This window comes from Aythya ferina (assembly GCF_964211825.1).
Source record: "Aythya ferina genome assembly, chromosome: Z".
NCBI lineage: Eukaryota > Metazoa > Chordata > Aves > Anseriformes > Anatidae > Aythya > Aythya ferina.
Genome location: NC_140299.1, coordinates 64,644,801 through 64,667,841, shown reverse-complemented (window position 1 = coordinate 64,667,841; position 23,041 = coordinate 64,644,801). Strand labels below are relative to the sequence as shown.

The 23,041-nt window shown below is 36.2% G+C and overlaps 1 protein-coding gene across 5 annotated transcripts in view; it reads left to right on the top strand.

The window, feature by feature from the left end:
* SNCAIP (synuclein alpha interacting protein) overlaps positions 1–23,041 on the top strand; it is an 89,032-nt gene that overhangs the window by 26,583 nt on the left and 39,408 nt on the right. For all 5 annotated transcript variants that reach the window (XM_084505336.1, XM_084505340.1, XM_084505337.1 and 2 more), the window contains 2 exons: positions 8,230–8,332; positions 15,786–15,858. In XM_084505336.1, the coding sequence (XP_084361462.1) occupies positions 8,276–8,332; positions 15,786–15,858 (130 nt within the window). In that variant the 5' untranslated portion in view covers positions 8,230–8,275. The remainder of the gene's footprint in view (positions 1–8,229; positions 8,333–15,785; positions 15,859–23,041) is intronic.

Here is a 23,041-nt window from a genome sequence, read left to right as displayed (position 1 = left end):
CTTTCCCTCCCCTTTCCCCCCTTCTTAATATGGAAAATTACTAAGGAAGGAAGGAACATGATTATTAGTTATAATTACTTTGTGGTCCCTGTGTACAAAACATGTAACAATATCTAACAGGGGGAGAGGAAAAGTATGCTGCTGCAGCGTGCTCAGTAGAAATTACACCTCTGTGCTTGGCACATCAGTGAAAGCACTGCTTTTCTTACTAGCACAAGTTGTCAGGTGGATAAGTGGCTGAGCCAGGCCAAGGTCAATTTCTAGTGCAAAAGTTAAGATTGTTAGAAACTGAAGTAAATTACACCACCTGCATTTCCTGCAGTATGGCTTTGGACTGCATCAAGGACAGCAACTGTACATTTTAACCCAAATGCACTCTGAGTTCAGTATATGCATTGTCCTACTATGGCCACTGTTTTTACTTGATCACTGCAAACAGTGGCATTATAGAAATAAGTTATAGTAAAGGCTGTGGAATAGTGTAGCATGTAATATTGCTGTGTACTCTAGAGAGGTTTCTGTCTGGTCGTTCCCTCCATTTATAGGTACATGTGCAGATGTCATATAAAGAGGTGGGTTGTTGGATCTAGTTTTGATCTGCATATCAGTGAATCTTAAAGACAATAGAGTTAGCTGGTGGGAAATATCTGAAGCAATTGCCATATGAGCTAGAGTACCATGGAGTAAACATTAATATTGAACAACAGCATGGTATTTCATATTACGAGTAAATAGGCTTGTAGTAGTTCAAAGGGGAAAAAAAAAAACCACAACAACAATCAAATACAACTAACCAAACATCTCTTTTTAATAAGATCAGCTGACCTCTTATTTATTTTGATCTTTCTGTTAAGATTAAGCAGACAGTGCATTAGCTTTTGTACAATGCTTGAATCACGTATGCTGTTTCAGTTTTAAAATAACAAATATTAATTTCCAACTCCAAAGGTTTCTTCTTCAAGGATAATTGAAACAAACATACTTATTTTTCTAGGCCTCATTCCAGAAAACTCAAGTGCATGCATTCTTGCTTAATGCCTGCAGTCCATTTTTCTTTCTGCTTGAATCTTGAAGGAAATATAAAACTGTATGCTGGAAAGGATGGTTTTATTATGAGAAATCTGGAGTGTTTCTCAGTGAAGAGATGAGATGCCTTCCAAGTTTTTTTAGAATACAAACAACTATTCAGTAAGTCATGTTGCTCAGTAGCCTGAATATTGACCTCATATTTGTTAAATTGCTGTTTACTTTTTCGTCACGCTGCGGATCCTGATACATATGTGCCTGGTACAGTGCCAGTCACTGTAACTGTTAAAAATACTTGATGTCAAAATACCTCAAGCTGTGAAGAATTTTCTGTTCAATTCATAATATGATAAAGCAAGTGAACCACACGCTATTACCTGTCTTCACATGACTTCTTTAAAATAGTTTCCTCTGAAACTCCATAAAATTGTTTTATATGCATTGTTGGATAAATTTCGAGATCTAGAAGTCTGGTTACATTTGACTAGAGAAAAATACATTTGTTCTCATCTAAAATCTGTGCTGAACATGCATTGACTGCATTAGGAACAGGACTGGGCTAAGTATCTGTGCCTCTTTAGGGTTGCGGGTGCATTGTTTCTGCATGTCTGGAATGCAGGGTTTTTCTGAAATTGTATTTTAAAAATAGCATCTTTTACTTGTTGGAAAATCATTGTACTTTGCTGCATTCCTTCCTCCTGTACTATCAGCATAGCTTTTGCAATAATGGTACTTGCATGCTGATTAAAAGCAGCGCTTTTACTTTGACTTGCTGTAGAAGTACCATACTGTTATAAATTGCTGCTATGAACTTTTAAACTCAGGAAAACTTCTGAATAAACGTGATAAGGGATAAGGTAATCCCAGTCTCAGAATTCATTCCTTCACTGAAATAAATCACATCATTTTCAGCCTCACTGTTAACTTCTCATTTTTCTTACAAGATGTTCTTTAAAATTCATCTTTATTTTTTAAAATCTCTTCCTGCTCCTATTAAGCTTTCCCCTCTATATATTTTTTTATATTTTAAAGTTGACTAGACATATAATTTCCTTTGCATGATATATTTTTCTTGGCTTACATAGAATGAAGAAAAGTAAATAAAACAAACTAGTACAAAAGAGGTGCTCAGTCAGAGAGCGACAATCCAGACACTGAGCAGAACAAGTAATAGAAAAAATGTTATTTAACGTAATTAGAAAAAAAAAAAAAAAAAAAAAAAAAAAAAACACTTTGGGAGCCCTAGAAGGTAACAAAAAGTGGTTAACACTTCAGACTGCATTGTGGATCACAAATCTTTGAATGACTTAATAGTGTTAACACAGTCTAACCATGCCAGGTTGTCATTTTATTTCAATGCATGAACCTGAAGTGATACCTTTCAGAAACAAATAAATCTCTGTTTGTGCTACAGCGTTTCCCTTTACATTCTTAGGTCTGCTTGAATTTTTACTGATCATATTCAAGTAATTTCCCCCTTAGTGTTATTGAAGAGAATGTTAGTATGAATGAGGGGTTTTTCTAAAAGTGCATGTTTGTATACTATTTAAGGTTTTGCTCACACATATGACATAAAGATGAAGCTGCAAGCTTTTCATGTCTTTGATGCTTTCTTCTTATGTTCTGCATTTATTACCTGCAGAGGTGCCATCTGTATTTAGTGAATAAGGATTTTCAGTTGTTCTGGGGAGCTCCTACACAACTTCATATAGAACCTCCGTCAAAGTCCATTGCACTGTGTTTGCATCATGTTCATTAGCTAATTGAATTACTCTTGTACTGAGGGGCTCTGTTAATTGACAAGGACACAGACTATGCAAAAGGCCAGACAGACACAGAGAAATAGACCCAATACCTGTCCCAAAGAGTGTATAGTCTTTAACATAAGACAGCACGCAGCAGACAGCAGTAGCATAAAGCATTAAGACCGGTGTGATGGCTGGAGATGCAGTGGTCTCAGCCAAGACTAGCTGTGCTAGGACCCAGTGACCAAGCTTTTTTGCTTTCATTCAGTAGTGCAGTTCCCATGTTCCCTAATTATGGCAGTGTTATAGCGCTTTCCTTGTGCTTTATAGTAAAATAGCTAATACAAGGCCAAGTTCATCTGGCTTCACTCACTGTTAAAGTGGAATACAAAGGTGGAGGGACTGAATTCAACATTTTTGGTTTTTTCTCCTGCTGTAAGATGTTGTGCCTTCCTGAACTGTGGGCTTTAATTGGGTGCTAGGCTTTTCCCTGTCATTCAACATAATGCAAAATTACACTGTTCTACTTTTTTGATGGGGGAAAAAAAAAAAGTTTTTTTTCTTTCTTTCTTTTTTTTTTTTTTTTTTTAAGTTCTTCTGACATTTCTTAATGCTAGAGAATAAAGTTCAGACAGTTGAACATATTTCAAGTGTTATTTGAAACATGTACATTATTTTAAATATGTAAAGCCTTCATTTTCCTACCCATGAATCTTGAGTTACTATAGCATCCGATGCATGTGAAAGGGCAACATGTTTATTTCTTTATCTCAAACATATAATTGTAAAATGTAACAGTATCCTCTAATTAAAAAGCAACCATCATGGCATTCTAGGATTTAAAGTTCTAAGTCTTTAATATTAACTGTGCTTAAGGAAACAGCCTTTTCCAACCACTATAGAAGTATTTACATCTGATTTACTTTACATTTGATTGAAAATTTAAGTAAATCCCCAAATATTTTGGTATAGTTGTTCTGAGATGTGGAAAATAAAATCCCAAGTGGCATTCAGCGGGATTTCTTAGTTACAGCTGAAGTAGACATTTAATCAACAGCAAATCTTTATTGTTATTTGTTCTTGCTATTTATATATCCATAAATAATTAAAATTATACATTCTCAATTACCAGTGATCAGTTGTTTTGTTTTGGTTCAATAAAGAACATTTCCCTTGTGCACCCTCTTGGATTTAGTCTTTCATGAGCAACGCTGAGACTGTTCTTGGCTGAGGTACTGGGTCAGATTCCTTTCCGAAGCTACTGAATTCACTACAACCTCGTTACTCCACAATTTCGCACTGAACAAACAGAAGAAGAAACTGAACCTGATGCTTATTTACTTTCTGCCTCCATACCCGTCTTTTCATTCACTCAGTTAATTGACAAACAGGCAAATGTTCATCTGTGTAGCCTTGTTCTTGCTTGATGTGTATCAGCATGGATAAGACAATGGCCATTGACTTTCCAGTGCAAAATCAGTGGCAGGACTGGCTTTTAAAGCATTCCCAGTGTTCCCACAGTGAGTCTTCTTCATCCTCATGTGGCAGTCCATACCAGTCCCTTGGGGCTGCTGTTGGTATGGCTGTTTTCTGAGTCTGTGAGCTGAGACAAATCCATGACTTGATCTGGGTTCAAGAAGAAGCACGAACAATGTAAATTTTCCACCTGTAGGCAATGCCTGCCATCAGCATAGGGTGGAGTTTTAGTGTTCGCAGAAATTATCAGATTTGTTTCCATTATCTATTACTTCATTGCTTTTTTGTTTTGTTTCATTTTTACTGTAAATTGCTTTCTTTGGTTTATTTATTTATTTTTATTTTCCTGATTCACCTAACTGTATTTAATGTTTGTAACAGGATTTGGGTTCAGACAAATAGTTTTAGCATAGAAGGACAACATCAGAGGAAATCTGTTTTGGAAAAACAGCTACAATTGTTGTTTGAAAAGGATAGTGGTTTTCCTATTTTGTTCTATTTTGCTACTTAATCACTGTTCAGTATCTGTTGCAATGCAACATATGCAAGATATTATTATGCCAATACAACTATTGCCACATTTCTGTGTGGTAATTTTTAGCTGTATGACTTCTCCTAATGGAAATGTCTCATGCAACAATAAAAAACACTTTTTCTTGAGTACTTTTAGATGATGTTTTATGCCGTTTTCTCCTATTTGCTTTGAATACTTTGGGCAGACAGGATTTCTTTTACTTGTATAAGTATGTATGTGTATGTCTCCCTCCTGCAAGCCAAATTATCAGAAAGGAAATACCTTTTGGGGGTTAAAATTTTATAAAATGTTTAATGTACAGCTTCCAAAATACAGTTAGGAAATTTATTTTGGGAATAAATTATTCATCTGTTATCATCCATTGTTGGCAGGTGCAACTTTGTAATTATTTTTACCTTTAATTTCACCAGTTTGCTTATTGTCTGCTTGTGAATGCTATTCAAATTGTGTATACCTCTGATGATATGCTGGATTCAGCCATTGCAAAGGTCTCAAAACAGTCACAACCCTGGGTACTGTCTTTACCATGTGTTTTGCATTATATATGGTGTAGTTCCACCCTGTGAACTTGTTTCAGAAAGTGCACCTCCTGAATAACACTCTAGGTACTGTCATGGAAAATCTTATTTAGTAATAGTATTTGTTCACCCAGTTGATGTCCAGTTTCACTGCATTGAGAAAAAACTGAAAATCTGTAAGTATAGCAAGCGAAGCATGAGTTTTGTTCCCTGTCTTTACACATAACCAAGCACCATCTTCAGAAAGAGAATCTTTCCACAGAGAAAATCTGTTTGTTTTGGTTACTGACTTTCTCTTCAACCCTTCTGTGTCTCATAGTCTTTTTCTTTCAAGGAGACGGAAGACACTATTTGGGGGAAATAATGTTACAAGACTGTGGACAGACATGATGAGGTTTATACATCTCCAGCTGAAATGCAGCCTTTTCATCAGCACATATGGATGCAGTGTGGTTTTTGTTTTGTTTTGTTTTCCTCTATGGCTTCTTGTAATTTAGGATTTAAAAAATTTCAAAAGGAGGAGATCTTTTCATTTGAGAATCTTGAGATATGTGGTAGACAGGATTATAGTTATTTTATCAAAGTTATATCTTTTTCTTGTTTGGGCAGGTGTATTTTTCCAAAATAAATCAGTTTTAACAGTAAAAAATAATATAAAGAAAAAGAAAGAAAAACATAATGTTGAGATTACACATTAGGATGGTTTATTATGTGGCATGTTTAGAGTAGCTTTATTTACCTCTTCCATTAATTTTTAAACATACTGGGATTAATTTTTTTTTTAATCCATTTAATATTCATGAAAACTTGTAACTTTGTTCTGTGCTCCATACCACTGAGCACGTCATTGTAGCCTTGTTCCATACCAATTGTTTTGCCTCATTTCTTTGTCTTGTTCTGCACTATTACATTATAAGGGAGATTCTAGTAGCTCTGCAGAAGCTATTTTGGCTCTTAAATTGCTCACTTTAAAATGGTTAACAGTGGAGATTTTGTGTCATTTGGCCGAATCTAAATTGTGCCTATGCAACAGTGATCACCAAGTGTCCACATATATATGTACATAAACAAACAGAAATTGTTTTTCTGGGGTCTTGTGCTTGTACAAGCAACTTAGTTGTTAGTGTCCTGATGGTATATGTGATATACAGCACTTTGCCACAAGTAAGCTGTAATGTTGCCCAAATACATGCTAAAGCACAAATCTTAAAAAAAAAAAAAAAAAAAATTAAATTAAATTAAAAAAGAGAAGTATTCTGAAATTCTATGCTTCTTTTAAGGAAGCAAAATTGGCAATGATAAGAAGAATCTGTGTCACCGTTATTCACAGCTAGTTCCTTTCATTGCAAAGATGTTGTCTGATTTTAGTGATTCCCTCTAAGAATAAATTTAGCATTTCGGAAGTTTGAAAAATGAACACCTTCTGATTAGTTTTACGTTATAGCTCCATTTTCTCACATAAATTTGGAATGAGGGCTTTATACTGTGCTTACCTTTTGTAGCTATCTCATTTCCCTTGCTTCACTCAAGACTAACAGCCAGAGTAAGAGACAAAAATAGGTAGCTGAAGTTGTTCGTTCACAATTATAAAATTATACTGAATACTTTGCCTTCAGTAGTTCAGTGAAAAAATAAAAAAAAAAATGTTTTCCAGCTCTTTCAGCTTAAAACTATAAATGTGCTTCTTGGTTCTTCTTTCAACAACTTTTCAACAACATCTGTCTTAGGATCAGCTTTGTGCTTGTCGGGGTTGTTATCAAGGAGAAGGAGACTCATGATTAAGATTTTGTCTGCCAGTAAGTTTAACACCTGCAGAAAAGTGGACAGTCGTACCCACATATAAGTGACTCATATAATGATTTTATTTAGACCTACACAGCTGACTTGTCAGTATTCATAAATGTATTTCTTGGCAATTGCCATATGGATAATCTGGGCTTGCATTTTTTTCTCTTCCTTCAGGCATTTCCTTTTGTTATGTACAAGTACTAACAGGATTAATTTCCTTCCATAATAATACTTAACACTTACGTAGTGTCTCACATCATGTAAAAAGATTATCACTTTTTTATCATCTTCTTCTAAAATAGCTTCCTCTTCCACTTTAACTTCTGCTTTTATACTTGTCTTTAGTGACAATGCAAGACTTCATTCTACTTGGGATTAAGAAAGTTATGAGTGTTTTATCTTTGATCTTCTGAATGCTTAAACTGCAATTTGTTCATAAATATGTATTGAATTTTCCGGCCAAATTTCTTGTTTTGGAAGAGAATTTTTTGCTTCCTTTTCCCCTTGCAGTGAGAAAAAGTTGAAGAGCCCTGAAAATCAGTGCACGTAGATATACTTCTGCTGTTGCCTTGGTTATTGTTCAGGAGGAAGTGAAGTTGCAGACTGAGGACAGATAAACCACCAGTCTATAAAGCACTGTCTGCATTTTGTGTCTGTATGGAGAAGTGGAGATAAGGTGTGATAGGACTGTGGTTTCTGTGCACAGCATGCTGCTCAGTTCTTTTCTGCCTTCTTGAGCAGAGGAAAATTGTAATAGCAGAAGTTGCTGTGTTCTGGCCAGTAAAGTAACAACATCCTTAAGAGAAGATAGGTCATTAATGTCTGTGGTTAAAGGGTGGTGAGTATGCTCAACAGCTTAGGTGTTTATGCTTATATTGAACTTCTAGAAAGACAGAGTGATGCTGGATAAAGTATTTATGACTTCCATTTCAAGTACCACTTAGCTATCTTTTCTAAAAAATCAAATGACTTCTACCTGATATGCAGATTAGAGTTGAAAAAATGTTTAGCTTTTAGTATTAATTTATGGAAGATGTGTCCATGCACTCTATATGTTTTCAACAGTCTAGTAACTATATTAAACTATTTATGTGAAGTTTTGACTATTTAGTAGACAATCCATTTTTCTTTTCTTAATCAGGTCTTTACTACTATGCTGAGGCACGCAAGATGTCCATAGAAGAATAATGGAAGCCCCTGAATACCTTGATTTGGATGAAATAGATTTTAGTGATGATATATCAGTAAGTACATGCATTTTTATTTATTTATATTTATAATTTAATACAAATTGAGGGATTTTTAGGTATCTCATTCTGGATAAAACAAACAGAACTATCGTTGCAAGTCACATTTCTTTATACTTCATACAAGGGGATGTTTAAACAGGTTGATTATTGAATAAAATAAGGTATTTTGTAAGGGAAACCTCTAATCAGCTTAAGGCCCTCTCCTTCAGGTGGTAAAAATGATTTGCAAGTCAAATTAATAAATGAGTTTTATTTCTGGATCGCTTATGTACTCTAATTGTCCTGAATGAATTACGCGCTAAGGCTAGCCATAGTCACTAAAATGATGTTTTACTTCTTTTTTTTCTTTTTTTTTTTTAATCAAATACATTTCCATTAAAAAAAACAGCAAACAAACAAACAAACAAAAAACACCTCATACCTCTCATCTGTGAATTTCTCCTTCTTCACGTAAGTTGTTGTTTTGCCATTACTGACAGAAGCCAGCTCCAGTCCAGCAAGATTTTATCAGTGAGAGTCATACAGGTTCTTGTGACATGGGAGTGATGTCTGCAAGAAGCAGAAAGACTTCCATAGATTCAAAGTACTGATCTTTAATGTCACACCTAAAATAACTGCAACTGTAATTGCAAGCAAAAAGGCTGTTGTTCTAAATTATATTGTTAGTGGTTCTTAGAGAAAGCACTGATGTAGTGTATTCTGTTACTCATATAAATGTTGCTCCTGCCAATATTCCTGCTTTTTTGAGTTGCCAGTATGCTGAATGTCTGATAAACAAAGGACTTGAATACACAAATTAAATACACCGTAAGAAGAATTTATCAATTCAGTTTTCAGGTCAAAGAAAGTATGCTCCTGTCTCCTTCAACATTCTTCATAAACTTAGTTTGGGATAGTGTTGTAATGTTTTGTTTGACTTTTGTTGTTATTTTTTTTTAAAAACAAAACAATACGAAAGGCCTATTTTTTCCTTTAGTATTGGGGACTCTTGATTCATTTTAAAACATTCCAGATGCTTTATTCACAGACAGATTCCTTTTGGAGAGGATTTTACTTTTACCTATTGTAACATTGAAATTTATTAAAGAGGAATATGGCAAATGCCCAAAATATTACAAGACAATAAGCCAGTCTCGAAAGAATACCTTATTCAGGGCAACTTTCTTTTTATTACTGTTATATAGTAGATCATGTCCTGGTATCTGTTTCTATGCTCAGTTTTGCAGAACTGTAAAGCATAATAGATGTAACCTCTCCATGTCTCTCCCGTTGTGACTGTTGCTGCATACTGCTGGGTTAGGTTACTCACTTTTCCACTGAACAGCTCAGGCTGCCTGCTTTAATACGCTGTTCTGTCATTGGATGCTGAACAATGAATTAAAAAGCAGCACAAATTATAGAGGTAGTGGTTTTATTCCCACTTCAGCAGGTAAGGGAACAAAGGATTTGTTGCCAATAGCCAGATTAATAAGAGAATCTGGTTATTCTAGTACTCTACTCATCTGTTACTGTGTACAATTTAGAGATACCTGACCTTCACACTTTACCATTAGCCTGCCATGGAAAGAGCAGCTGCACAGTACTGGAGTTAGCAATTTAAATTGCTCCTTTTAGCCTCTGGTTTTAATCCAGAGCAGAAAAGTACTGGCTAAAAATAAGGGCAGCATGAAGGTTGTTAAATGATGCACTCATAAAAGTACCTAAGTTAGAAAGCCACTGTGTTAGCAGAGGTCCTTGTAGACCATTTCAGCAAAAATGTAATAGGCATAGAAAATGGACTAGGATTTGTTTTAAAAGGCAAATGGACTTGTAAGTGTTCTTGCTTTGTTTTTTGATTAACATTGTAAGTAAGTAAATGAAACTACATTTCTCCAAAATAACATGTTTCTTTGGAAAACTAAGATGATAACATTTGCAGACCCATCTGGTATAGTATATTTGAGTGTAATTTAGACAACAGAATAGATTTATGGGACTCTTGCTTACATTAAACAAAGATAATATTCTGTTCACAGTGACATTAAAAACCAATCTTACTATTTTCTTTTATTACTTCATAAATAACTATTCACAAAAAAGTAAAAAAAAAAAAAGCTAAGACCTTTGTTGCATTAAATGACAGTATGTTTTAAACTTTCCCTTTTCCCCTTTACTAGTCCTGATTTTCCCCATAAATTCATCCCTGCTTCTAGGTTGTATACCATTGTTATAGCTACTTGAAGTTTTCCTCATCCTTTAATTAAAATGCAGAATTTCTATTGCATTGGCAAATTAAGCAAATTGAAACTAGTATAATAATTTCTTGGTTTACAGAAATAATACCAAATGACTATTCATAATATATATAAACCAGAGTTCCTGGTGCTAGATATTTGTAAGCTACCTGAAACTGAGTTTGTAGATCATTCAAATAGCTTTGTAAGGAAAAAAGCCTTGCTCCGTGGAGCCAATGCAGGACTGGGTCTAAAGTCTGTGAAATGTGAAAGCAGCAAAAACAATGAATGAGTTAAAACACAATGAAGAAGCTGCCTAGTTGCCAAATATTTCAAAATACTTTAAAAAACAACTCCACGTCCATCATCACATGGCAGTGCATCAGTAAACTATAGTCAGGATTATGGCCTATCTCCTGACTCCCCACCTACCAGGTGCAGGACACCTCCTGAGCTTGCTGTAACCTCACCTTGGCTATGGTCAGAGTTGGTGCACCCCTCAGACTTCCACAAATGTGCAAGTGATGCACAGCCAGACTTCCTCTACCCAGCAATCAGGACTTCAGGGCTCAGCATGGAGAGTCCTACACAGCTGTGCAGAGACAGTCACTGACTGCAATGGCTTGATTTGTTTCCCACCCATGTGATTAACACCTACATAATTGTCTTTTTTCCACTCTCTTCCTTCTCAGAATTTAAAAAATGCAGATAGCAACTAAAATGTACTTAGAAGATATTAGATGCAGACAGACATTTTGTACCTTTAACAGAATTAGTGTCAATATAGGTATCCTTTGAAGTTAAAGCAAGAATAGCATTAAATGTGTATATAAAATTGTATTGCATAGCCCAAATAACTGAACTGGTATTCTGAGGATGCTGATTGCAGATATGAAGTAAGAAACTTTTTGAAGGGGGGAGATCAACTATTGTAGCCTTACTTTTTCTTGATGTAGCTAGCTGCTCCCAAATAAGCATCTAGGACAAAGGTTAGTGTTACAGAGTTATAAATGATTAAGCTAAAGTAATATAAAGATATTAACTTAAGGGGATTTGAATATTAATTATAGAATCAATTAGGTTGGAAAATACCTCTAGGATCATCTATTTCAACCATTGACCTAGCACTGCCAAGTCCACCGCTAGACCATGCTACTAAGTTCTTCATCTGCACGATTCTTGAATACCTCCAGGGATAGTGACTCAACCACTTCCATGGGCAGCCTGTTCCAGTGCTGCAAAACACTTTCATTAAATACATTTCTCCTAATATCCAACCTAAACCTCCCCTGGTGCAACTTGAGGCCTTTTCCCTTCATCTTATCTCTTGGCGGTTGGGAGAAGAGCCCGATCCCCACCCCACTATAGCCTTCTTTAAGGTTGTTGTAGAGCCCAATAAGGTTTCCCCTGAGCTTCATTTTCTACATTCTAAACAACCCCCGTTCCCTCAGCCACTCCTCATTAGATTTGTTCTGTAGACCCTTCACTGGCTTTGTTTGCTCATCTTTGGACATATTCCAGCACCTCGATGTCCTTCTTGTAGTGAGTAGCCCCAGAATGAACACAGTGTTCAAGCTGCAGCCTCACCAGAGGTCAATCGTTTCCCTATTAATGAAGTGGATTCTTTTCCACTATAGCAAATAAACTGAAATGAGGCTATTGGATGGCATACAGTAGTAACAGCACCTAGGAATGTTATGAAGAAGGAGGATGTCTGTTTTCTCTATCTCAGTAAAAACAAGGAGCTGTGAATTTCAGATCAGGACATAATCACAAGGGTCTTGATCCAGTGGAGGTAAATCAGATGAGCTTTGGTACTGACTCTAGCTGAACCAGGACATAGTGCGTAGTATTCTGGAGTTGTCATTGTTCTGATGACATGGTCTGAGGTTCGTGCTATCTGTCCAACTTTGCCATTTGACTCTGTTTCAGGAAATATTTAAGGTGTTCTCGACAATAGAAGCTTAAAATGTCATTTTCACTTTTTTTTTTTTTTTTTTTTTTAACTCTCATACCTGCATTTCTGTGCCACAATTCATGATCTGGTATTTCTTCTTTCTGCTACTTCACAGGTAAAAGTGAGTCTGCAAGTGGCAGACAAGTTGCACAGCCAGAACAGCCTTGCTAGAGATTGAAGTTTTCTTTCTCATATCTTGTTTTAAAATTCTTTGCATTAAAATTTGAGAACCAAGTGAAATGTAAAATGTTGACATTTTACATTCATTCAAATTCTGTAGCCCAGTTTTACATGACTTATAAATATTTGTATGACAAGGGAGGTTCTGTTTTCCCCTGAATTGGTAGTGTCTGTTGAAGAAAACTGGGAATATGGGAATATTTTACATTTACATGGAATAGTTGTTACTGCCTCTTGACTTTTATTTCCTGTTAATACTTTTCCTCCATCTTGCAAAGTTCTTAAGGGTTTTCTAAAATTAACTATGTCAGGTTGGCCATAGGAATGCCTTAAAAGCAGGGGAAAAACAAACAACCCTCACACAGCAGTCAAAAAGGCCATTACGTGCATTAACCTGGGAAGAAGCCTGTTACTGAGTTTCACTCTGAACCACAACACACTTTTATAAAATAGCAAAGAGCACGGATACGTTAACTGGCAAAGCAGCCTGATGTGCTTACCTCTCACACTGTCACCTACGCCTTTAGTCATGGTCCTCAGCTCTTGGTTGACTTGGTTACTTTAGTGGGGAACTGTGAGAAATTAGGTTTATTTTTGTATGTAGAACAATTTAAGATTATGGAACAAGTGGGAAATGATGAATATTAAAAGCCATTGAATAGGCAGTGAATCTCAGTGATGTTCTGGGGGAGAGCTGCAGTCTCAGCCTCTTTTTCTGTCACTCTGGTACCCGTAATAACCTTGAAATTCTGGTTGAAGAAAAGCTAATAGACATTACTGTTAGATCAGAGCTGGAACTAGAATATGTGAGAAAGTAGTTATAGAAGGAAGAACTGGCAATGTATTGCACTTATAGTTGGGAAAGATCCATTTTAAAGAGCAATTTTAGTTGCTTGCTAGACTGAAAGCCAGTTCTCCACAACTTGGCCACAAAATACAGATGGCAGAAATGTAAGTGTGCAAAGTCTTTGTGAGGACAGAGGTGAGTGGGAGGAAATCTGTTAATGAAATCAAACCAACATGATTAAAATGCATAATCAAATTTATAACATTAAATTTTGGTAGTGGGGAGGGTCAGACATAATTGAATACATTTTAGTGCAGTATTGAAGCAGAAAAAAAAAATATTTTTCCAGGACAGAACGGGAAAAAAAGACAGAAAGAGAAGAGGCTTTCTTTTTTTTTTTTTTTTTTTTTTTTGAGGGTGCCTGACAAAACACATAGCAATGGAATACAAAAGGCCTCATTCTAATTGAATTACAAACTGTGTAATAGTTTAAACTGCACCAGCTGGTCTTATGAAGCTACCATATTCCTTGGAGACATGTTCCTTGGATTTTCTTAAGAATCTTACTAGACCAGTTCAACATTGCCTTCTGAATCTTTGTGCTGAAATAGCAAGATGTATAGCTTAACAGCTCAATCTTTATTAAACAATAACTACAGTGAAGCAAAGCACATGGTGTTTGTGAATGTGTGTGTTTAACTTGTATTAATTTGTATTTAGTAGCATCTTTCTCTGTCTCAGTTCTTCTGTTGTTTGTTGCTTTAAGTTGTCAGATCCTAGAGCAGTCACAGCCTTATAGTCAACCCCTTGTTTAATGGGGATTGGAGTCACTGAGTAGCTCTGCTACAAGTACTAATTAATAAGTTCAATGTTCATCCTGGGAATACTTATGAGAGATTCTTGTTGTAGCTGAAGTTTATCAATACATTTCTGAATCAGGCCAAAAAAGGAAAAAGTGAGGCATGGGAGGTTTTTGAGGCTTAATAAAGTATCTACAATCAAGTGAACAACAGCCTTACTTAAACTTGCACCAGAAAAGTAAATAACTTCTGCAATTGATAATGAAGTTAGCTTTAGATTATTTTGAAGTAGGGTGCCAGCTGTGCATTAGAAACAAATCAAAGTCTGAATGACAAACTGTCAGCAAAAACTAGGACAATGTATGACCATTTATGTTTTGTGCAAAAAGCTGATGGGGTTGTGCTTGTATAAGTAGTTGTTTTGCTTCATTGGTCAATCACATACCAGCAAAAAATATGTTTCCTCGAAAACATATGGTGTTTATGTATTCTTTAAATTTTTTCAGTTGTGCTTATCCTAAGTGCTTTTTTATGTCTTAGTTTCCAAAATACTGTTTTAATAGTTTTTTTTAATGGGCAAAGCCATTGATCTTTCACAGGCATAATGATTTCATTTGCTTAAGTGAAGATTCCCGTAACATTTAAGTATTAGGTTAAAGAAGGCAAAGAAGGCCTCATATTAAGTAACTTAATTTTTGTTTGTTTGTTTGTTTGTTTTTGTTTTGTTTTGTTTTTCCCAGAGTTTATAGTTTTATAACTCTGGATCGTATGTATTACTGAGTAATGATCGTATGTGTTCCACAAGTTTATTAAAAAAATAAAAAATAAAAAATTCTGTTTTGTAAAATACCCTTTTAATGCTAAATTCAGAGACAAACATACTGATCATTATCAGTCATATACTGTCACATCACAGTAACAATGTAAGATTATTTCAGTAAAGCCTGAATGACATAAATTAGTTTGTTGTCTGATAATATGCATGTATATGTATCCATCTCTGAAAACAGATGTCTTAGCTGTAAATATTCTTCATTAATTTTATATATTTCTTTGTGAAAACTTGAATTCTAGTTTTTAATTATGAAGAATCTTGCAGTATAAATTCCATAATACATACCAAGATGGGCAAAGTCAGACCCTACATCTTTACTGTGAAGTCTAAATTTATTCTTACATTTGATATATCTGTGCATTCCATGGAAAGAATATGTAAAGTACATTTGTGACTTGAATAATGGTGATGTACAGGAAGGAGAACTCTCAGGTGGGTAGATGCTTTGCTGTGGTTTTGAAAGTCTCTTAGATCTCTTGAGGTGGGACACAGAAGCAAACGTCATCTGCTTTTTTCCAGCAAAGATGAGAAACCATCAGGCCACCCAAAGTACTCTCAGCTTGGTAGATATAGACAATGCCAATGGTATCAGGACCTCTTGGAAAGTCTTACTTTTTATCTTTTTAAAGAAATTACTTCTTATATTTTTTTTCTTTTTTTTTTTTTTTTTTACAGTATTCTATAACTTCTCTCAAGACCATCCCAGAATTATGTAGAAGGTGTGATTCACAAAATGAAGACAGATCAGGTATGATTCCTACTTCTGTCCACCCATCAGTTTCTAGGCTGCTTTTTATCATGTACAACTTGGCAACAATTGCTTCTTGGCAGTGTTCTGTTTTGTTTTCTCTCATTTTTGTACAGCTTTCTGGAAACATGACTTTTCTTTTTTTTTTTTTTTTTTTTTTTTTTTCAACAGATGTTAGTTCATTAGAAGGAGAAAAAAAAAAAAAAAGTTCCAAAAAAGGATTTGGCTGTATACTGATAAATGTAGGGCTTCATCTCAGCAGCTCCAAACCACAGTATATGCAACAATTTACTTGAAAACCCGAGAAACCATTGGTGACAAGACGTAATAATGTAGGCGCCAATGAAAAAATGTTGGATACATTTACTACCCATATGGCCACGACCAGTTTGAGGGATGATGTTTTGCCAGAGTCTGAAACTGTATCAAGGATGCTACATGATAGAATCCACTCTAAGGCATACTGTACTAGTTAAGATTAAAGCAGAGTTTTTGAGTTTAATAGTGTAAACTAAATGAAGAATCATGGCATATAGATGAGAACCAGCTGGGGACCTTCCCCCTTCTTTCCCTCCTCCCCAACAAAAAGTGCATTCAGTGTTGTTTTTCACTCTGTAAATCAGATTAATCCCTTTTTGTTTTTCTCTTCCTGATGGAGGATAAATGAATTGGTGAGAGGAGCATTTTTGTTGAGCTATGAAAAAGTTTATTGTGCTTTCATCTGATGCTTTAATTGAATTTTCATTAATGTTGTTGAATCAAAGACTTTTTATAACAGAAACGGCAGACCTGGAATTTGTGGGATGATAGAAGGCTTTAGGAACTGTGCTATGCTTTGGCAACTTTCATTTCTATATTTCCTTTCAGAGAATTGTAAATTTTCAAGGTGCGTAACTAAGTTGAAACTTTATATGAGCTAGTTTTTCTGCCAGAGTCATTAAAGACCAGGTCACCATAGCCCTGTGCCACTGCCCTTGACCAAAAGGGAAGTGAAGCTTTCCTTACCATATGTTCTTGCATTGCTTTTGCCCACACAAGGCTCAGTGGTTATTGTGCAACCAGCATTACCTGCTGCAAGCAGAAAAGCAGGGAATAAGAGGAAAGGGAGAGGGTCCCCAGTCTCCCCACCACATCAGTTTTCTCTGTCCCATCCTCTCCCTGTCCTCTCTCATTCTCTGCCTTTACACCCTCCATCTTTGCAACCCCTTGCATGTGTCCTTGGCCCCTGTCCTCCCTCCTGTCCTCACTCCCAATCCATCCTCTACCCCATGCCTTTCTCACCTTGTCTTGTCTCTGCTGTTGTCTCCTCCCTGTTCTCCTCCAATTTCTCCCCCACATTCTCCCTCATATTCTTGCCCCTATACTCCCGTCTCTTTCCTCCCCTTTTCTCCTTCTTTCCCGACTTCTTTCCCAAATATTTTCCTTTCTAACACGCATTTCCTCCCCAATATTTTGCCCTCCCAGTCCTTCCCCTGTCATCCCCGCCATCATCCCACCAAGTCTTTCCTAATATTCTTTCCATTGTACTTCTAGACCATTCTTTTTCCTGTTCTTCTCCCCACTATTCACCACTCTCATTCTTGCTCCCTTAATTCCATCCTCAATGCACTTTCTCCTTTCCCACCCCTCATTTCCCCCCTTCATTTTCTCTCACAGCGCTATTTTCCTCCCTCTCTTTGCCTATCAGTATTAAGAGGTGATCATGTGGCAGCAGGACATTGCCTCATCTTTTCACAAAAATAGACAGTTGTTTATTTACTTTGTTGCTCCAAGAGTAAGAAAGATAGAGAAAGAAAGCAAGAATATCACGTAAGACATATTGTACTCCTAGGTCTATTCATGAGTACTGCTTAGCCAGAGTGACAGAATCAATGTCTGCTCTCAGGAAGGAAAGAGTATTCTTTTAAAAATACAGATAGTAGTCTTAAAGGAAAATGCCCACAAATGGCAAGGATGGGGCGTTGGTCATGAGTTCTTCTTTAAGGCCCTAGGATATTGACAGCTTATTGTGTAGTCATGTTTCATGATCGCCTCTGCAATCAGCCATTTTTCAGTGATGACTTCAATTACATCTCCACTCATCCATTGGCTTGAAAAGGAGTTGACAGAAGTAAATACAGGCATTGCTGGAAGACAGTAGCAGCACTGGGGAGTCTGCCAGTGGAAGTTAATTCAGAGCTTTGTTTAAAATTCTTGAGTCAAAAAATAGGTCTTTAGTACTGATAATAATATCAGCAAGCTGGAAACAGTACTAAAATCTATTTTTTCACTCTATTTATCACTTAAGAGTTTTGGTGAATTGAAAATAGTACTAAAATCTATTTTTCTTTTTTTTTTTCTTTATTTTCTTTTTACTCAGTCAATAAGTACACATACATAGTGTTCTACAGGAAAGTATCACTTTACATCCCTGCACAGACTTCGCTGAAATATCAATGAAACTGCAGCAGTCAATGCTGTTTAAGGCCCAATCTGCTAATTGATCATTGTTACTTCTGCTGCAGTCTTCTGCCTTCCTCATATCATAGAACATTAAAAATAGTTGCCCAAATTACTGTTGTTGTGTGCTATTTCTGATGAAGATATATTATATCCTGCACTGAAAGATATGTAAACATATATATATATGTGTGTGTGTGTGTGTCTGCACCAATATATATATATTTTGAGACCCCACCTGGAGCTCTGTGTTCATCTCTGGGGTCCCCAAAACAAAAGGGACATGGGCCTATTAGGATGAGTCCAGCGGAGGGCCACAAGGATGGTCAAGGGGCTGGATCACCTCTCCACTGAAGACAGGCTGAAGGAATTAGGGTTGTTCAGCCTGGAGAAGAGAAGGCTCCGCGGAGACTTTGTAGGGATGGGCCTTCCAGTACCTAAAGGGGGCCTGCAGGAAAGCTGGGGACGGACTCTGTCAGGTCGCGTAGTAATAGGACAAGGAGTAAAGGCTTTAAACTAAAAGAGGGTGGGTTTAGGTTAGACACTAGGAGGAAATTCTTCACTGAAGGTGGTGGCACAGGCTGCCCAGAGAAGCTGTGGATGCCCCATCCCTGGAGGTGTTCAAGGTCAGGTGGGATGGGGCTTTGGGCAACCTGGTCTGGTGGGAGGTGTCACTGCACACTGCAGGGGGTTGGAACTGGATGGCCCTTAGGGTCCCGTCCAACTTAAACCATTATCTGATTTTATGATATCATAAGTTATTAGTGTGCATGATGTTCCTCCTATGTTGTATCTGTAGTCCAGTAGCAATTTAAGTAATTGGGCATAGAAAAATTCAGAAGTCTTTCAAAGAGCTGGTATAGCTTTTTGCCTCATACTGACTCCTGTTTAGCTGAAGTAACATTTTTTCTCTAAAACAAAGAACGTGGAATTAGAACCATAGAAGAATTAAAACAAAACGAACAAACAAACAAACAAAAGTTAAGAGTAAGTTAACTGTCAGACTAGACATGTCAGTACCCTAATAATCTATAAAACAATTGTCTCTTTCAGCCTTGTCTCAGAAAAAATATTTAGTTCACTAAGACAATTAAGACTGAGGTATAGAGAAAATAAGTTTCAACTTTAATATATATGTAAATATGCTGGCAAACATTTTCACCATGAGATTGTTAGAACAGATTTAAACCACAGTTCCTCTTTCTGGAATTACATTTTTTAATTACATGGCTGGTCTTACTGTTCATTGTTCACAGGTAAGTTTAGTAAATAGCCTTGTAAGTCCCATTTTCTTTCCACATTTCATCTAAATGTTGAATAATATGTTAGTAATGTATGAAATTGTTTGGTTACATTGTTTCAAATTGCTCTAAACACTTTCAACCCTAGGCAAACATACCAGTGTTTACCAGTCAGCACACTTTCTCACGCATTTCTCATAAACCTTTCACAAGATTTATTTTTTTAACTATTTCTTTCTGCCTATAACTTTTGCTCAAATTGTTCTTTTCCATGAGGAGAAATTAGAAAGTCTGAGAAAATGAACTGCTTATAGTTCTTCCTCCCCGAATTGATCAATTCCACACTGCCTGCTCCCTTCCTTAAACTGCAGTGGCCATGATCTGTCACTACGGGAAGGTGTTGTTTTTTTCCCTCAGTATCTTGAAAGATGTGTCTGAAAGTCATGCAGTTAATAGTCTCACTGCGACTCCTCCATGTTCGTCCTCAGATTGAGGGAATTCTGACTGGGGAAAATTCCAGGGGATTCCTGGAACCAAAGTATATCTGTCAGCAACCATGGGCTACAAGGTAAAATATTTACAGGACTGGAGAGAAGGTGTAGGCCAAATCCTGTTTTACCCACAATAATGTGAGAATAAGGATAATCATTTTTTCATCCATCATCCTTCAAGAGAACAATCTTTTTAGTTAGCATAATAACCACTAAGAAGTGCATTGTTCTTCTTCAGGGACCGAGAATTAAAAAACATATTTTAAATAGGGATCTAGCAAACTAATTTTTCAGGAAAGAAGTGTTAGCCAGCCTGCCCACTGAATTCTGGCATCAGAAATCAGTCCTTTATGTTTTTGTTATTAAGCATGAAATTAGTTACTTTCTTTCTGGGCAGGTTTTCTAAGGCCACTTGAGTAAATGGTTCAAGGGACCTCATAGGGTCATGGAATATCCTGAGTTGGAAGGGACCTTCAAAGGTCATCGAGTACCACATCTGTGTTCAACAGGCTTCTCTAAACCATATCATTGTGCTGAAGTATATCTGCCAGCTACAATGACTTTTGGTTGTCCTTAAATATTAGTCTCAAATAAGAAAAATGCTCTGCTTTAGATCTTTATTTACATGTTGATAAAAGCAGGTTTATTTTTAGCATCCTTATGCAGTGCTTTATTAATTCCCCACAGAACCGTTACTCATGAAAGAATTCAGAAGATCAATTTTCTATTTGAGAAAACTAAATTAGTGACTGTAAAATGTCAGGAAATATAAAATTGCAGACAATTTTTATCTCAAGCTCTTTGTAATTTTTTTAGCTATAACTGAAATTAAAATTTGATTTGGAGGCAGTGTCATATGGCATTTATTTCTAAGTGCCCACAGAGTTCCAGATACCTCCCAGGTAAATATGTCTGAAATAGTACCAAATTGATTGGGTAATCCTTGGTAGAATAGTGAAGAATTATCTCTAAATAAATAAATAAATGAATAAAGGAAAACAAAATTAGAATGATGACTATGCACTGACGCTGGTGATAGCTATTCAATTTCTTCTCCTACCTCATTTTCACATCCTTCCTCTTCCTGTTTTACATATTTGTGCCAGGAAAAGCTCTTCTGATTTTTCAGTAGAACTTGACTTGCTACCTCCCTTTTACATCCTTAGATCTGTCTGGACAAGGGTAAACCCAATTTGTTCATTTTGAAAATTTCCTTGCCTCTTCTATATTATTTACTGTAAAAATGACAGCTTTTATAGTGTTTTTCCTCAAGACAAGATATGAAAAATTATTCATTTACTGATGCTCATATTAAGGTTTGGATTACCTGGAAGTAACGTATCATTATTTAAAAGGATGAATTATTACTTTTCCTTCTTTCTATCATTTCCAGACCCTTTCTTTCTTCTTTACAATAGCTTCAAATTCCACTTCAGTGGGAACAAACCCACTCTGTTTGTGCCTGTGCAGGGTTGTTCTTTGATTCAGACTGTCATACATAGCACTCACATAAGAACCGTAAAATGTACTCTTGGAAGTTATTAATATATTAAAACTGTAAAACAGTGCCACCTTCAGTTACAATTGTTAAATATTATTTCAGTTATATTAATGAAACAATAAATAGCAAGTTACTCATAATTGCTTTTTATTATCCATTGGTATGTAAGGGACATCCCTTCCTCCCTTCTTTGGAGCTTCAGTATTGCTGCCTGTTTTGTAGACAAATCAGTGTTAAAAAGTGTGAGAAATTTTCTAAAAATTTCCCTAGTGTAGACAGCACCTTGTTGCTTGTATACAAAGTCAGAATTACAGTTCTCTAAATGGATCTGCAATGAGTCTTTACTGATTTAAAACTATTTACTGAGGTTCTATCACAAAGATGATCAGGTGTTTATTTCAGAGGTTAAAGACAGTAAAACTCCAGATGTGAAACTTTATACATACTTAGTGATCCCAAATAATTACATAGTTCTTGAACAATATGGTGAAATACTGCATTTTAAAAAATATATGTATGGGCATTTGTAAATTGCCAGACTTCCTTAATGACAATGATGGAAAGTAAACTGCATAGTCACAGAGTTTGTAAAACATGGAGGAACTGTTTTGGATAAGACATTAGAATGCATTCATCCTTTGGTGGCAATAGAGCCAACTTAACAGAGTTTGTTCTCATAGAGTCTACATGGTAAAGAAGCTTGCTGTTATGTTCTCAGCAAGGGCGGAGAGTACCTTCCTGTATTTCGTACTGGAAGACTTCCAAATATGTAGTGACAAGTTGTTGAGGCAAAAGCCCACAAACCATCTCCTCTCTTGTCTCTTTGACAGTTTTTCACATTAATTCCAGTCTTGCTGCTATGTGCAAACAGATTGTGTTCTTTCAAGGTGGTTACATCTTCATCATGGGATAACTGAAGTCAGAAGGCACATATGAATCTGAACCGTCCAACTCCCTGCTCAGAGCAGGTCTAGTTGCACAAGATTGCTCGAGGATCTTTTCTCTAAATGACTGATTCATAGACCTTTAGGAAATCTACTAGGCATGATAAAATTAGCAGATAAACCTGCCATACTGTAGGACTATCAGCTTCATTGCTCAAGCAGAATATTGTTCTTCATTACTCATAGTTTTTCTGTGTTTTGTGACTGTGCAGGTATAGATTTTATAGAAAACAAAGGTTGAAATACAGTGAATTTAGAGTTAGCACAGTCTGGGTCAGGTCATTGGACAGAAGTAGCATTAATAGCATTTATGACTGATAGCTATTTGCATAAACGGATGTCAGGCAGTTTTTCTCCTGGACAATGGTTCAACACAGTTGACCATTAAGGTGTTGCTGTCTATCCAGAGAAAGAACAGGAACAGCAGGCTAAAAATGCTACGTAGTGATATAACAATGATGAGGGTCATCACTTTCCACCCACAGAAAGGGAATGAACTAATACTCTTTTTCAGTCATGTTAAACAGAGGTCTATCAGGTGATCTGCTAGAACAACATGGATTCAAT